Source organism: Melospiza melodia, chromosome 12 (genome assembly GCF_035770615.1).
Source record: "Melospiza melodia melodia isolate bMelMel2 chromosome 12, bMelMel2.pri, whole genome shotgun sequence".
NCBI lineage: Eukaryota > Metazoa > Chordata > Aves > Passeriformes > Passerellidae > Melospiza > Melospiza melodia.
In genome coordinates, this window is record NC_086205.1 from 11954502 (window position 1) to 11971877 (window position 17376).

Below are 17376 nucleotides of genomic sequence, written 5' to 3' on the forward strand. Positions count from 1 at the left end.
AGGGAATTGACACAAAAAGGGTGGAAGAAAGAAATTGCCACCGCTGCTTCATGGAAACTGAGGCTTAGATAAATTAAAAGTTGAGACTTTTGAAAGCTATCTAAAACATATGGATTCCCAAATCCCATTAAATCTGGTGTTAAAACCTTAACTGTAAAAATCTGAGTACCTTAAAGGTCCAGGGGCCAGATTTTTCAGACTTTTGTTACTTTTCTGAGGGAAACCAACTGGATTTAGGTGCTTAATTGAACACATATGCAGTGTTTAATTCCCACAAATGATGCTTTCCTTAAAACATTTATAAAACCTTCCCTGTAAAGCTTTCTAAAATGGGCTGTTCAGTAAACTTTCCAAACTGGACCCTCGTTTGCATTCATTCATTACTTCTGACATTAGAATGCAACTCTGTATGGATCCAAGCTGAACATAAAAATACACAAATAAAATAGTAGTGAAACTGAAATTATGACTTCAATGGTGACAATATATTAAAACCACACTTGAATATAAAAAAAACTATGGTGAAATTCCAAATGAAAAAGGAAACACACAATTTCACAGAAGTAGACAACATCATGGAAATTCCAGAGGGTTTTTTTTCCTATTAAGTCTCTGCTTCCCCCTTAGAAAACTCAAGACTTTAGGAGCACACAATGTGATTAAAATCTTCCTTAAATTTATCTGTACAAACATCTACTATTCATGTATTCTTCATACAATATTCAATCATCAGTGCTTCCTGTACAGAAATAAATAGCAGTGTGCAGTATTTTGATTCCATAAATAGTTGTAATCAAAATAAACACATGGAATGTTATCTTCACTTATATGATTAGACTAACAAGCACTGCTCATTTTTTGCAAGCTGTCTGTAGTTCTATCTCACAGTTATGTTGTACTTGCTTGCTGAATTTCTGCTAATTATTTTTGATCTGAGCTGTGCTGAGAATCCATTCCTAAAAAATTCTGATATTCACAGTTCTTCCTATTTTGACTTGGTGTCCAGCCTTTAGTCTCCAGCTGGATGAGCACACCATGTGAGAAGGAGATTTGTGGTCACATTTTCATACCAATAAGTACTTACTCTGCCCTGTGCTCTGTTGGAAGTGAACCCCAAAAGGACATAAACTCATTGCCAAGCTTTGCAGAAATTCAGGGCAACATTAACTGACTGTGAAATATCTCCTTAACTTTGCTGTGTTAGTGAAGCCTGAAAGTTTTACCTACAGAGAAAACCTCCCAGGCTCTTTGATAGTTCTTATTTTGTCATTTGCACCAGACACCTTTCTGTCAAGGGAATCAGCAAACACAAGTGGTGACGCAGTTTCTGCTTTTTGTGACAAACACACCAACCCCAGCTGCAGCACCCAGTTCCCATCAGTGCTGAGGTGAGGGGTGCTTGAGCACACTGCACAGGAGCACTGTGTGAGGCCCCTTTGCTTTGTGTGCTCCATCCCAGGGTCTGGGCTCCCAGCTGCTTTGCTGTGGCTCCATTTCCACACTGAACACCAGGCCAGTGACCCAAACCAGGGCTGGGTGATGCTCTGTGGGCATCCTGCCAGAACGTTTTGCAGGAGAGGAACCTGACACTCAGCTCTCATTTAAGGCCAATTGATCTCAGGAATCAATGGGCCTTTAAAAATTCACCAGCTCACATGTCCTTTTCAGTGATGGTCATCAGATGTTTCGTGCTCTGATTTTGTGGGCTTTTGGGAGATCCTTGCTTTTCAGCAAATGATGACATCTCTTTTGGTAAGAGGAAACTCACAGCCTTCACTTTACCCCTGGAGAAAAAAAGAGAAATCATTATGAGGATTTCAAAACATGCAGAGAAAGTAAAAAAAACCCCCAAAACACCAACCTGACCAACAAGGAAACAGTAAATGCTTTCAACTCTTGCAGGATTTCATGCCATTCACATGGCCATCCCAAAGGACTAGGCATGGTGCTCTCTGCTGGAAGCATCTGCCTTTTTCCATTGAGTCTCACATCTCCCTGACCTGTGTGTTCAAAGCTATATGAGCACAGAACCCTGGGGGTGCATGTGCACCCACAGAGACCCTTCAGTAATTTTAGTATAATAGCCCTGAAAAGAGTTCTCAGCCTTTCTTATCCTGTATTTAAATATTTAATTTTTTTTTTTTCATTTACCAAACACAGTGGGAATCCCTTGGTAGAAATAATACTTAAGCATATATGAATTAAAATATTTTAGACATGCAAATTAGAGATGATTTGTTAGCAGTGCTGGTTTTTTATTACTTGGGTGCAATGGCACTCTATAAAAATTCAAGGTGATACTTCTAGAGAGTTAATTTTAAAGCAAAAATATTCATATCACATACAGGATTATAGCTTTGGAGCAAAATGTGAGGAAGCTACAATAAACTAAGAATAGGAAAACCCGACATGAAGCAGCATGCTGGAAAGCAAAAATGTCATCCTTGTAAAAAATTAAGCTTAATAAGCTTGCTGAACTAATTGCTAGAAATTACCTTACTGATGAAAAGCTAAGATGGGTGTCTGTGTCAGACACTTGAGGATGCATAATGGAAGCATCCCCCATAAAGACCATAAAGGATTCTAGATGGTTTTTTGGGTGTAAGAAACACAAAGTTTTGTGTTTCAGGATATCACCCAGCCTGCCAAGGGGCTGAGGTGAAAAGCTCTTCCTGCAGCCCCTTCTCCTGCAGCAGGCAGCAGTGGCACCCATCAAACCATCACTGCTGGCTCTGGCCACCGGCACCCAGCAGCTCCCAGGCACCATGGAACAGATTTGTGCTGCAGCTCCGATTGCTCTGAAGGCTCTTTCCCCTCGTGAGCCAGCAGCAGGATTTGCCATTGCCATCCCAGGCCTGCCCCTGTTTGCCACCATGCACACCTCCCATGTGAGCTGGCTCCAGGGCAAAGCCCCTGTGCAAACCCAGGGCACTGGGATATTTCTCTGTCTGCTCTGGGGTGCCATGGCCCCCAGGGCAGCACTGACTTGGACCCTCATTCATGGGGAAAGTTTCCCAGACTTCAAGATAGACTGGAATCCACAAAAGTGGGAAATAGATGATAGAGAGCAGTGTAGGTGTATCAGTCGGTGAGAAATTTAGGTTTTGGGATTTTTAGTATGTTGTGGATGGAAGCAGGATGGAGGGCACAGGATGTTGTCCTGGGTTTCTTCTTCATGCTTCTTCTTCCTCCTTCTTCATGGGTTTGGGTGGCATTTTGTAATTGGGCAGTAAAGTCCCCATTGCAGCTCTTTGGGAACAGTTGTTGGGTTAAAAGGGAAAATAATCTAGGTGTCAGTTCTTAATTGGATAGTTTAGTCTTTAAAGACCTTGTACCAAGAGATTGTTGGCCATTCTGTGCCTCCTAATGAAAAGCTGCCGAACTCACAGTAGTGAGACTGTTTTACTGATAAGAAATAATAAACACCTGAGTCCAAATATGAATTACTGTCTCAAGGGCCTTCAATCCAGACCCAGGGAAACCCACAACTGGGACCCCCATAACCCCCCAGGTGTGCATATGCACCCAGAGAGAGCCCTGAGTGTCCCTGAGCCAGCAGGGCATGCACACAAACCCAGAGTTACTGGGTCAGGGTGCTTTGCAAAGTGATACCAGTTCCCTGCCAGGGACTAAATTTAGGTGTCCAACTGCTGTAAAACACCCGACCCTGAAATGTCCTTACAGGAAAACCCAGGTGCCTCTGAAAGCTTGAATTGCTGTCCCCTGCAGCCTCTCAGAGAGGAGCTGGGCCCTAAATCAGCTTTGCACAGGGAGTGCGAGGGCTGGGCACTGGTCTGCTCTGAGGATGTAGGGGGACACAATAAAGGTGCTGTGCCATGCACAGGCACCTCCACACAGGTGACACAGCCACAGCAGGTGTCAGCCCTGCCTCTGGAGCCCTGTCCCAGCACATGTGTGGGCAGGCAGGCAGGCAGAGCCTTGGGCTTCTCCCTGCTCAAACACCTGCTCTGAAGCCATTTGGATGATTGTCCTGTTGAGCACAGCCTGACTGGGCTGAACCCAGGAATCAGCAAGACTTCCCAAGGTGGATGTATCAGCAGCAGGATGTGGCTGGGCTATCATATATCACAGTCTAATACTGCTGGTTCTACCTGTGGTTGCTGTCCTGTGATGGAAAGCTTCTCATCAATGAGCAGGGACACTCAGGGCTGGTCCAGCAGCCATTCCACTTCATTTAGAAGCTGTCCTCAGAGTACTTTTTTCGAGGCTGAAAGCATTAACTTGTCATGCTTCACTTACAGTAGAAATATGATACAATACATCTAAATCCATGAGCCACAGCAATCACACTTTAAAGGCATACTGCAGAATTCCTTGGTATTTCCGTGCTTTTTGTTCAAAGTTTGAAAATCCCTTTCAAGCTTAGCTTGTCAGAATATCACATCAATCTGCAAAACTCTGCCTGGCTTTAGCAGAGCAAAGATTTCAACCCCTTTCTCTTTCCCTCAGCCTCTCCTTTCCATGACAAATTTAACCAGCTACCACTGCCAAACCTCATGCAGTGCAGAGGGGAGCACAAATCCCTCAAAAGAGATCTCCGGTCTGCTCAGGGCCCATCCACATTCAAACAACTGTTTTGCTGATAGCACACCAACACCAAGAGCAAAATCTGGGTCTGTCTAATGAGGGTAAACCTGTGGCCAGCCCGGGCAGGTGGTGCTGTGGAGGCAAACCAAACCTACTGGCACTTGCAGACACGCTCCTGGAACAGCTGCGCCTTGCTGGAGGGGCTGCAGGAGACACAGCTGGCTGGGGATCTTCCAAGCCCTTCCTCGTGCTCCCTGCTGGGCCGTGCTGCAGCAGGAGGGGCTGGTGGCACCTGCAGGAGCCCAGGGGTGCTGGGGGGCTGCCTGCCAGCCCAGGGGGACCTGGTGCTGGAAGGAGCTGGGGAGGCACTGGGGTAGCGTCTCACAGTCATGGCAGCATCTGAGGAGCAGAGAAAAAAGCAGAGATAAAAGCAATACTAACACTATTAATAATAATGGCAATTCAGACATCCTCAATGTATTTTTGGAGAGTGGCTTTTAAGTGTGCAGATAGTGCTAGAACAAGGGGGAAGAGTTTTAAGGTAAAAGAGGGGACAGGAGTTTAGGAGGTGAGGCCCTGGCGCAGGTTGCCCAGGGAAGTTGTGGATGCCCCATCCCTAGAAGTGCTCAAGGCCAGGATGGATGAGTCTTTGAGCTACCTGCTCTGGTGGAAAGTGTCCCTGCCAATAGCAGGGGCGTTCAAATTGGATAATATTTAAGGTCCCTTCCAACCCCAAATGATCTACCATTCTATTTTTAACCATTGTTTTGGGGCTCAAAACCATTTTGTATGTGGTGAAGCTGAGAGGCAGAGGATGCCAGACAGCCCCTTTAGGTCCCACCCTTTTCCCTAGAAAGCAGCTGGAGAGGAAGAGCCACAGGGTTAGAAAGCACTTTCCATAGCTTTCCCCTTGCCAAAAGACCCTGGAGCTGCTCCCAAACTGATGATATTCCCCAGCCACCAGCAGCCCCTCCAGGCCACGGGGTCAGTGGGATTGGCAACAAGCACTGTTCACCACAGCTCTCCTCTGGCTGCATGGAAATCCACCTGTGCTGCTCAGCCTCTCACATCATTCCTTCATCTGGATTTGTCTCCACAAAAACCTGTGGGGCCATTTCTCAAATACTTCTCACCAAGCCACATTTTGCCCTGATTCCTGCTTCATTAATTCCTCCAGAAGTCCCAACCAGACTTCTATAACTGAGGAATGTTTCCATTTTTCTCCTTTGATAAAGCTGTGAAGAGAATGCATTCCTATACATTGACCCCTCTCTGCCTCAACAAGAACAATCTATGTTATCTGCAAAAATAACCTACACATCTGGAGCGATGTATGCAGCCAACCCGTTATTTTTTGTAGCATTTTTCTCATCTTTGACTAAGGCAGGATGGGTTATGACATGGTTATGAAGGTTGGCCCTTTACTGCCTGGAACAGAGAGGGGACAGGCATGGGGAGGAGAGTCCACACCTGCAAAAACCCAAAGCAGAAAGTCAAATTCTGCTTAAGCAAACCAAACTCTTTGAATGGAATCCTTTGTTTGAGCAGCAGTAAAATACTCTACTGAGCTCAGCTAGGGGGGATGCACCCTGCAAAGCCCACAGAGCCAGGCATGCTGTGCTGTGGGTTTGCTGGGAGCACAGAATGGGGCCGGGCCACTTCCAGGGCTGGCAGCTCATCCATCCATCCATCCATCCATCCATCCATCCATCCATCCATCCATCCATCCATCCATCCATCCATCCATCCATCCATCCATCCATCCATCCATCCATCCATCCATCCATCCATCCATCCATCCATCCATCCATCCATCCATCCATCCATCCATCCATCCCCGTTCCCTGCGGGCCCATCCTGCCCGGGCAGTGCCAGGGATGCCAGCACAGCCCCTGCCCGGTACCTGTGTGCTCCCTGGGCGCTGCAGCGGCCGCGGCGCCGCCCTGCAGGGATGATGGGGATGCTGAGGATGCTGAGGATGCCGCCGGTCCCTCCGCACCAGGGCCGCTCCCCTGTCGCGGTGCCGGCAGCGCCGTGTGCCCGCAGCCCCGCAGCTCTCCCTTCAGGGCCCGGTTCTCCCTCTCCAGCTGGCGGATTTGGGAGCGCATCTTGCGGACGAGCTGCAGCAGGTGCGGGTTCCCCTCCATGCTGCCCTGCCCGCGGAGCCGCTCCCGGCCCGGCTGACCCTGCCTTTAAAGCCCCGGACAGGCGGGTCAGATCCCGGCCCTGGGGGCTGGACCGAGCTGCCAAGGCATGGCCATGATTTATTCATGCGGGGATCGCGTTTCGGGGCAGAGCTGGCCTCTCCCCCCGCACAAATCACGGTCAGCCCCGGCAGGAACCTGCCCACCCCTCGGGTTTCTCATTTCCTTTGGTTTTTCCAAAAAACCCAGTGGTCATCTCCATGGCACAGAGAGAGAGGATTTTTTGTAAGCTCAGTGGGGTCCGAGACATTTGCTTACCCTACCAGCTCCTGGATGCTGCAGGAAAATGTTTGGTGCCTCTCAGCCATGGCACACTTGCAGGCTGCAGATTTTGGTGGGTGCATCTTCAGTGTGCCTGCCTGAGCCTACTGCAGACACCTGTAACTGTGTGGGGTTTGCTATAAAACACCTTTGCTGTCCACTTTGCTGGACAGCAATTCATCTCTTCCCTAGCTTGGGGTGATTTACACGCTGAGCTTTTTTTGCTCTGTGTATCTGGAATTTCAATTCCAGAATTAGTAATTTCTCTGAGGAAAGTTAAATTTCTAAATGGAAGCTGATACAGCACAAGAACCCGGCTATGAACAGCCCGTGCCAGCAGCTGTGCTGGGCAGCAGGAACACCAAGGCTCTCCTGGAAGGCTGCAGCAGGGCCTGGCCCTCTCTGGGCACCCAGGGACAGTCACTGGAGAGCAGCTCTGGCACCAGCACCCGCAGTGTAACCAGAGACAGACCTGGCAGGATTCTGGCATAGCAAGAGAAACACAATCCCCTGCATTCCTCTCATCACCCAGTCCCTAAAGCCATCTTTCTTCTGGCAGTAAGATGCAAAAGCCTGTGGAGCAGTCTTCCCACTCCCCAAATCCTACTTCAAAATACAGAGCTGAGAATGCCAGAAAGCCAGCAGGGAAGTAATTTAACATACCTTCTGCTTTGAGGTCCTTCACTTCCCAATAGCTCAACAGCGACTCGGGAATAACAGAGAGGAAAATAAACATTTCATCTGTGTGCATTTCCCCACTCTGCTGCTGGAGGCTGAGGGAAGAAAGGAAAACTTTTGTGAGATGCTTCAAACATGAGATGACTCAGTCTTTGTCTCTCCAGAGGTGCCAGAAGGGCTGTGGGTCAATGGGGAGGTGCTGCTGGCCAGCACCAGCCCTGCTGTCACCTCCTGGGAGCCTCTCCAGAGGGCTCTGCATGGTTCAGAGAGGTGAAATGAACATGAGTTCTCAGGCTGCAGATGAAGCCCACAGCACCCATGCATTTTTGTTGGGCTTGGGGCCAGGCTTAAATAACAGTGCAGGTGCCCTTGTGCTGGGGATAACATGTAGGGAGCATTGTGGGTCTGTTTCTCCAGCAAGCAGGTCAGGCACTGAGCAGTGAGAGCACCATGTGAATTATAATATTGCTGCTGACCCTGGCAGGTGTGGCTGGGCAGGGGACACTGACCAGCTCAGCAATTACCTTACCCCAGCTGTAGCTGCAGACATCTCCTCTCATCCCATGCTGCTGCTCCTCTGGAACCAGACTGGAGCAGGCACAGACCTTCTGATGCACTAGAAATGTCTGAGGAAACTTATGTCTTATAACCCTGTAGAGCTGCCCCTGCTGAAAGGGCCAGATGACTCAGGAGTTTTGGACAATGAAAACCTGGCACAGCTGCCTTTGCCACTGGGCTGACCAGAGTGTTCCCTGAAAGGAGAAAGAGCTCCATGCACCCAACCTTGTTTTTTGTCAATTCAGTGAGGTCCAAGGCGTGTGCTTACCCTGCCAGCTCCTGGATGCTGCAGGGACACGTGCTGGGTGCCTCTTAGCCATGGCACACTCGCAGACTGCAATTTTGGTGAGTGTCTTTTCAGTGAGCCTGCCTGAGCCTACTGCAGACACCTGTACCTGTGTGGGGTTTGCTATAAAACACCTCAGCTTTAACAGAAGGGGCAATTTCTCAGACCTGAGATGCTTCAGCAAGTTGTTCTTGGCAGGATATGGACCCAGATAAAGTTGTTTTCACCCTCAGTCATATCCAAAGCTCTTGCTAGGAGCCCCATAGCAATATCTCTGTGTGACTGCGGGTGGATGTGCTCTGTCTCAGTGGACTGTACAAACTGCATACCTAATTGTATTGCAGCAAAAAACCTGCAAACAAAACACAGAAACCTTGTGGAACATCTTCATCCAAAGCATGGGGAGCTCAGCTCTTTGTTCTACCCCTGCCCAGTAGGGTGACATGCAGCAGCAGCTCTGTGTGTGTGCAGGGTGACATGCAGCAGCAGCTCTGTGTGTGTGTGTGCAGGGTGACATGCAGCAGCAGCTCTGTGTGTGTGTGTGTGCAGGGTGACATGCAGCAGTTCTGTGTGTGTGTGTGCAGGGTGACATGCAGCAGCAGCTCTGTGTGTGTGCAGGGTGACATGCAGCAGCAGCTCTGTGTGTGTGTGTGTGCAGGGTGACATGCAGCAGTTCTGTGTGTGTGTGTGCAGGGTGACATGCAGCAGCAGCTCTGTGTGTGTGCAGGGTGACATGCAGCAGCAGCTCTGTGTGTGTGTGTGTGCAGGGTGACATGCAGCAGTTCTGTGTGTGTGTGTGCAGGGTGACATGCAGCAGCAGCTCTGTGTGTGTGCAGGGTGACATGCAGCAGCAGCTCTGTGTGTGTGCAGGGTGACATGCAGCAGCAGCTCTGTGTGTGTGTGTGCAGGGTGACATGCAGCAGTTCTGTGTGTGTGCAGGGTGACATGCAGCAGCAGCTCTGTGTGTGTGTGTGCAGGGTGACATGCAGCAGCAGCTCTGTGTGTGTGTGTGCAGGGTGACATGCAGCAGCTCTGTGTGTGTGCAGGGTGACATGCAGCAGCAGCTCTGTGTGTGTGCAGGGTGACATGCAGCAGGGGCTCCCTGGGGAAGGGACAGAGTGAAAACTGCCACCAGCAGGAAACAGCACCTGCACAGCCACCACCACTGCTGAACAGTTTTTGTAGCTGTCTCACTTGCCAAATCCCTCTTGCTCCCCTGAGGTAGGTGAGATAAAAAAGTCAAAAAGGACTCATTGCTACTCTAACACAATGATTTTTTTTAGCTTGCCACAGCATTTTGTCCTGGAGAATCCATCAGCAGCAGGTGTGTGGATGTTTCTGTGACATGCTGCAGCCGGAGGTGTGTCCTGCCTCCCAGTGGCCCGGGAGTCCCTGTGCAAAAAGACAGAGCCTCCCTGTGCTGGGGCTAAACCCAACCAACAGAGCACAAGCACTGGCACTGCACCTGCAGCAGCAGTGCCTCAGGCTTCCACCTGGGCCATCAGCTAATTAATCACTGACCAGATTCATTTCAGGGCTGTTTGGGGCACCCCCAGTTTTAGCTATGGGGGTACCTCCCATCCTCTGAGCTGGCACCACTCTGTAGCCAAACAGAGGAGCCTTGAGGCCCATTTTGGTACATGATACAAATACCAAAAAATACCCATTTTTATTCTGAAAAGTGTGGTTTTTGGGTCTTACCTATTGCACAGCTGAAACCTGCTATTCCCAGGCTCCTTCCGAGGGACAAGGGGGAGAGCAAAAAAATGCATTTGCTTACTTTTAACAAAAAATAACAATATTTATATAACATTTACCTCTTAACAGGCCCATAGAAAGTGGCATTGGGATCTGCAGAACCCATGCACATGTCACCTATGTACATATTCTGAGTGCTCCCAGCGGAGTGACAGCAACCCAGGGACTTGGCAGGACCAGCCCAGGAGGAACTACGAGGCTGCAGGGATGCTCCGTCCTGGACATGGAATGGGAGCACTCCAGCCGAGTGGGATGGGACAGAAGGACACAGGACATGGGGACAGGTGCCAGGGGCTGCCTTAGGCATGGACAGGAGCAGCAGCACTCAGGGGGGAAGCAGCAGAGTCTCTGGAATCCCCCAGCCTCATGTGTAGCCGGGTGTGAGCGGGCAAACCTGGCCTTGCCTTCCTCTCATGATTAATTAAACTAATTAAACACTCCCTCTCAGCCACAGCTGAGTGGGGACTCGCTCACAGCCTGCACAGTGAGGCAGTTGTGGATGGTGAGCTCTACAACTTCCTAGAAACAAGATGGCAAAAATCAATTATATGTGTAAAGCATTCTCAGGTTTCGACGTCTCGCTAAGTAATGATGGCACAAAGTTGTCTGCTGAGTCTGTTAAAAGGTAATTGTTTAACTTATTAATGTCTGCTAAGCATCCTTTTCCTTTTGCAAGGACCATTTGCCTGACTGTGCCCTAACTCCCACTTGTAAGCAGAAAATCCCACATGTCCCATATTGAAAGCAGCTTTGATTTTAAACATTCAAGGTTTCTGAAAGGGGTCTGAATTCCAGCAGGGGATGCTCAACACTTTTGAAAAACCAGGCTTTACCTGAAAATGTGAAATAGAAACACCAAGATACATGAGTCACATCTGAAAACCTTGCTATGGTTTTGGACTGGACTGGCATGAAGTTTGGCTACAGAAACATTTCAGACTTTTAAGAGGGCACTTTAAGTGTCTGTGTTGAATTTCCAATGCTCTGCCCCTTTAAATGGATGCACAAGTTAGTGTGGAATAATCAGAATTAGTCTCTTTTATGCCAGCCCCCTGCAAGCACAACATATGCTGCAAAGTACAAACCCATGCCTCATGCAAGAGAATCTTTATGCTCAGCTGGAGATTTTCATAATGAGGAGCTCACAACTGGGCCCAAAGTTACCTGCACAGAGCTTGCAGTAGCTTTCAAATTAAAACAAGCCCTCACTTATGAGCGAGAGCATCAAGATTACAGAGCGCAAAATACATATTATTATTATTATTATTATTATTATTATTATTATTATTATTATTATTATTATTATTATTATTATTATTATTATTTTAATTTTTGTTATTTCTTACTCTGCTTTCTCTTCTCAAGCAAAACACCCCATATAAAATGTGAGTATATTTGAAACCCTGCAGCTATAAGGTGTCTCACCACAGGCAGTCTGTGCAGTGACATCTAAATCAGAACTACAGACATCACATGGCATTTGCAGGTCACAAAAGCCCATCACAGTGGAAGAAACACCCTCACAGCTGTCCCTAACAAAAAGTGAGTGACTCCAGCTCGCTGAAGCAGCACATGGGGAGCACAGCTTAAAAAGCTCACAAAAAATGTAGCTTCTGTAAGATGAGGAGTAGTTCACAGGAAAAAAGGAAACTGCTGCCATGCAGATATAAGATTCTCTAGTGAGTTATGAAAAACCTCAACCTGGACAGAGATGTCAGTAATTATGATTGCACTTTTGCATTACTGATAATTCTGTAAAAATGCTTGTACATTGTCAGCTCAATGAAACATTACAAACCATGCACATATCACTTACTCCCAGATGAGCTCTTTACCATCCTCCTTAAAACCACTCAATACTCCCTTGGCCTGATAATCTACATGCTGCGGCAGCTTTCCCCTAACACTGCTGGTTTCACTGTACTTTTACTTTTTCCCCATCTCCAAATGCTCCAACACATGCCTGGAAGGTAGGAAAGTTGCTTGATATTTTCCATAGCTAATATTTCACCAAGGAACTGTGCTGGATTGTTCTTGAAAAGAATAACAATGTCCTCATTTCCTCCCCCAGCTGCCCAGCGAGCTGCTGGCTGCCCAGAGCTGCTCCCTGTGGACTGCAAACCAAAACAGGCTGGAAGGGCCCGTGTGGGCACCAGGCTGGGGTCTGCCTGCTCTGCCACTGGCCAGGAGCCCACCCTGGGCTGTCAGGCCTGGCTCAGCCCCAGCCTCATTTGGAACAAACTCTGCACATCCCTGATTTAACTCATTTTGAAACAAAAGCATCAATTTGGCATTTCCCAAAATTTCCCCTGCTTTTCCCAACTAAAATTTGTTATTCTGTTCAGTTTTAATTAGCAGATAATTTCAGTTGTGTTTCCCAGTAGGAAGGGTTCTGTGTTTGGAGGAGAGGCCAGCCCAGAAGGAGGCAGGGGAGCAGAGCTGTGAGAATGGCCACAGCACGGGGTTTGTAAGGAGGCAGGGGATTGTGATCCTGAGTGCCTGTGATCCAGTGTCCCAGCCTGGGCAGCCTGGATTCTGCACTGCTCCAGCACCTCTGATCCTGGGCAACTCCTGAGCCACTGTCCCCAGCTCTGTGCTCACACTTGGACCTCCCATGAGCTGTGCTCTGCTGTTCCCACCCCAGCTCACCTGGGCAGAGTGGCTGTTCCCACCCCAGCTCACCTGGGCAGGCAGAGGCTGTTCCCATCCCAGCTCACCTGAGCAGGCAGAGGCTGTTCCCACCCCAGCTCACCTGGGCAGAGTGGCTGTTCCCATCCCAGCTCACATGGGCAGGCAGAGGCTGTTCCCATCACAGCTCACCTGGGCAGAGGCTGTTCCCATCCCAGCTCACCTGGGCAGAGGCTGTTCCCATCACAGCTCACCTGGGCAGAGGCTGTTCCCATCCCAGCTCACCTGGGCAGAGTGGCTGTTCCCACCCCAGCTCACCTGAGCAGAGTGGCTGTTCCCATCACAGCTCACCTGGGCAGAGGCTGTTCCCACCCCAGCTCACCTGGGCAGGCAGAGGCTGTTCCCATCACAGCTCACCTGGGCAGAGGCTGTTCCCATCCCAGCTCACCTGGGCAGAGTGGCTGTTCCCATCACAGCTCACCTGGGCAGAGGCTGTTCCCACCCCAGCTCACCTGGGCAGAGTGGCTGTTCCCATCACAGCTCACCTGGGCAGAGTGGCTGTTCCCATCACAGCTCACCTGAGCAGAGTGGCTGTTCCCACCCCAGCTCACCTGGGCAGAGGCTGTTCCCATCCCAGCTCACCTGGGCAGGCAGAGGCTGTTCCCATCCCAGCTCACCTGGGCAGAGTGGCTGTTCCCATCCCAGCTCACCTGAGCAGAGTGGCTGTTCCCATCCCGGCTCTCCTGTAGGCGGCTGGCCCATGGCACCTTGGCATCCCAGAAGACTCCCAAGAGGTTTTTCTCAGAGGAGAAACAGTGAAGGTTTTCTCTCTGCTGTTGCACAGTGTGTGCTCACCAGAATGGAACCCTGCCCTTCCTTTTTAGGATCTGTGTACTTGGGGCCACTGAAAAAGCAAAAGAACCTCAAACAAAATAAGAAAAAACTCCTTCCCGTCCCATGCTGTGGCTTCCAGACAGCAAAGTGATGGCAGAAGGAGAAGGAAATCGATGTGGGACTGGGTGGTTTGTGCCAAGGGGCTCCTGTCCAAACAGCTTGTATGAAAGCAGAGGGGATGCAGCAATGGTGAAGCTGAAGGTCCTTCCTGGTTGTGGTCATAGTTCTACATGGACTTGGCAGTTCTTTGCCTTTCAGTTTTCATTTATAGTTTATAGTTTTTGTTTATTTCAAAGCAATTATATGAAATGAGAATTGCATTCTAGTTTATTTGGGTTTTAAAACTTTCTTTTTCTACAGATTTGAACACTTTCCTTTAAATCCCATTTATTTGTTCTCATTTGATATTTGATTTAAACACCCTTTGATTTTTAACTGCCTAGGTTCAGAGCTCACTTCATGGTTTTAATATGTAGTGACTGTGAACACTGATTATTTTTGTGATAACATAAATATGAAAGAGAAAAATCTTCTGTGTGCATACCAAACTTGTTAAAAATTGGTAAACACATTCAAGTCCATAGCAGATATCCTTGACAAATCATCTGTCTTGAAAGATTCATTGCCCCATGTTACTTACAGCTGAAATACTGAGCAGACAGATACCAGTTTAAAAATGTTCAAACTGATGCAAAAGGTACCTGCAGCCTGGAGCTTCTCAGCACATGTGGGACAGCAGTTTTCAGGCTGAGATGAAAAAAGCCACATTTAAAGCTATGTGTGGATGCAATTTCACTTCTTCCCAGATCCAGGTCAATGGATGGCCAGCACAGGGGTGGTGTGTCTGGATGAATGGTATAGACCATCCCCTTCCATTTCTCATTTGGATATTATGCAAAAATAAATTTTTTAAAAAAAAATTTTCTCTTCAGATCAATATTACATTGCCAAGATAACATTCCTCCAGTGAATGTTAAGATATAATTACCCTGTAAGGAATGATTCCTATTAAACATTTAATACACCTCCCTCTAATTGAAATTTAAGCCTTTGGTTGTGGTTGGGTGTCACTAAAGATGTGATTAAACATAAAATATGTATAACACTTAACTCCTTTTGGGATGTTGAGATAGCTTCCACTAAGTAACAAACATGAATAATTTCTTTTGCACTCTGTAAAGTTTTTAAAGCAGCTCAGTTTGGGTCTGGCTTGCACAGATCTCCTTCCCTGGATGAAAGGGAATCTGTCACCAGCTTCGCCCACAGCACCAGGGGATGAGCCTCCTCCAGCTGGAGGAAAAGGTGTAAGAATAGATTGTGAAATAATTTACTGGAGAAACCCTCAGCCCCAAGAACAGTCAGTCATGATCTTATGGCTGCCCTGGACACAAGGAGTCCCAAAGGGGAGCTTTTGGTAGGAAACAAAAATGGTGCAGACCTCATGTAATGCTCTGAGTTTAAAAAGCAGCAATTGTGTGAAGAGCCTTTTCCTACAGCATCACAGACAGGGTGGGTGTGGGATTCAGTGCTACACATATCACTTCTGCAGTTTGGGATGCTGAGTTTTATCGTGGGAAAGGGCCAAACCCCATCCTTGTAATCATCCTACAGCCTCACATGCCTCCTGCATTTCTTTCATTCTCTCCCCTCAAACGCTGGGACCATCCATGGTTTAATGCTTCGTTTTCTCTCCCTGCTGCAGCCTTGGTTCAAAGCTAATGTTTGTGCTAATTGCTTTCACCCGACTGTGTTTAAAGCGTGTGAACACAGCAGGAGGGGAGGAGCCATCTGCAGCAAGGACCCAGCTACACTCAAGCCTGAGCATCTCCAACACCAGCAACAAGGCAAGCCGAGAATATGGGCTGCTTCTCAAGTCCCAGAGAATGCTGCAGAGCTGGGTGCTTAAAATAAACCAAATCCCTTGAATTTGGATATAAATATATAGTAATATATTATATATTTATATATACTATATATATTATATAATATGAATATAAATAAACCAAGTCCTTGGACTTATGAAACTCATTTTGTGTGCAAGCTATTGAGAAAACAATCCAGGGGTTTCCTTACCTCTGTTTACAGACCACAGCTTGGCTTCAGCCCAGCCTGCCATGTTCCCTCAGTGCAAACCATGTTTCTGCAATCCAGTTATTCCCAGGGACAGCCACCAACAGATGTAGTGCTCATTTCTTGTGAACATTAACTAGAAACAGTCTGTCTCCAAATCTTCTTGGTGGCTTCTGAAGTACCCATCCACAAATCATCATAAACCCAAAAGGAGTCCAGTGAGACCAACAAGCCAAGGGACAGAGGACTCGGTGCTCACTCACCTCTCTGCACAGCACAGTCCTGCTGCCACCTCTGATGACACATATATACATTATATATGGGTTCCTCCCACAGATATATATAAACAGCAGGTTTATATATATATGTATAGCATAAAGCAAGTTACAGGTTGGGCCAGACACCATTCCTTTCAGCAGACCACTGGTTTTGCAGAGTACAGTGACAGGCAGGACCTGTCAGGGTGAGGATGAGGAGGGCTCAGCTCCTGCCCAGCTGTGTTTGATGCTGCTGTGCAGTGTCCTTTCCCTTTCCTTGGCCTCTTTCCAGGCCCCAGGTGAGGGTCACGCTGTTGCTGCACTGATGCTGGAGGAAGGACATCCCAAACCAAGGTGTGCCCATCCCAACCACTGCCCTCCTTCCCCCACCAGGCAAGGACACTGGGAGGGTTCCGAACCTTAGCCAAGAATTCTGGAAAACTGCTGATGTGCTGAGTGAGACAAGCAGCAGGTGCTGGCTGGGTCATGGCACCTCTGCCTTTCACACAGAGACGAAGGTGAGGGTGAATTCAGAGCCCACCCTGACTCTGGCCTCAGGGCCAGGCTACAGCTCCAGCTGAGATGCACCAGTTGTGAACTTGGGGTGTTATGAGAAGAGACAGGAGGGCAGAATGAGGCAAAACACTGGAAAATTCCTCCTGGTACCCTCAGGTAGAAAGCCATAGCACTGGCCTCTGCCTTGAACAAACCTGTGGAGGCCTCATGGCAACCACCAGAGCTTCTCCAGGGGAAATGAGCTAAACAGAAAAAAACAGCTTAGCAGAATTGTGGGGACTGTGTGCACAGGAAAGAATTCTAACACACAGGTACTACGAGCAGGGACTGCTGCAAGCAGGGACTTTCTGTGAATGAACAGGAAGGAGTGTGGGAACTCCTAAGAACTGGCACAATCACTCCACCTTATCCCCACACGATGCAGAAACCGAAACAAACATCTCATAAAGGCACATGGCTTCCCAAAGTGCCCCAGGGAAAATCTGGGATTATGACCTTCAAAGGAAAATCTGAGTTTTCTTGGTCTCAAGCAGGAGAACTACACCAAGCTGCTTCTCAGGGTGACTTCAGTCTGGGGCCATGGAGAGAACCCAGAGCCACGTTCTGCAGATGTCATAGGTGTCTTTATCAGCATCCAGAACATGACAGACAGTTGGGATGGTCCTGATCTCCACCACTCCAGAGAGTGCTGTCATAGGAATGAACCAATGCACAGAGC

General features: G+C 48.2%; 1 protein-coding gene across 1 annotated transcript; it reads right to left on the minus strand.

Moving 5' to 3' along the window:
• Positions 1-241: 241 nt before the first annotated feature.
• On the minus strand, positions 242-6695 carry CCDC195 (coiled-coil domain containing 195). The gene is made up of 3 exons (XM_063167530.1): positions 6452-6695; positions 4704-4947; positions 242-1784 (listed from the first exon to the last, which is right to left on the minus strand). Exons 1-3 carry the CDS (start codon positions 6693-6695, stop codon positions 1652-1654), a joined length of 621 nt encoding a protein of 206 aa, XP_063023600.1. The 3' UTR covers positions 242-1651.
• Positions 6696-17376: the final 10681 nt, after the last annotated feature.

Coding starts and splice junctions, on each gene's coding strand:
- CCDC195 (XM_063167530.1), bottom strand. CDS start 6,695: ATGGAGGGGAACCCGCACCTGCTGCAGCTCGTCCGCAAGATGCGCTCC. Junction 4,948..6,451: donor AGCGCCCAGGGAGCACACAG/GTACCGGGCAGG, acceptor TCTGCTCCTCAG/ATGCTGCCATGACTGTGAGA. Junction 1,785..4,703: donor GAGCGTGTCTGCAAGTGCCA/GTAGGTTTGGTT, acceptor TTTTTTCTCCAG/GGGTAAAGTGAAGGCTGTGA.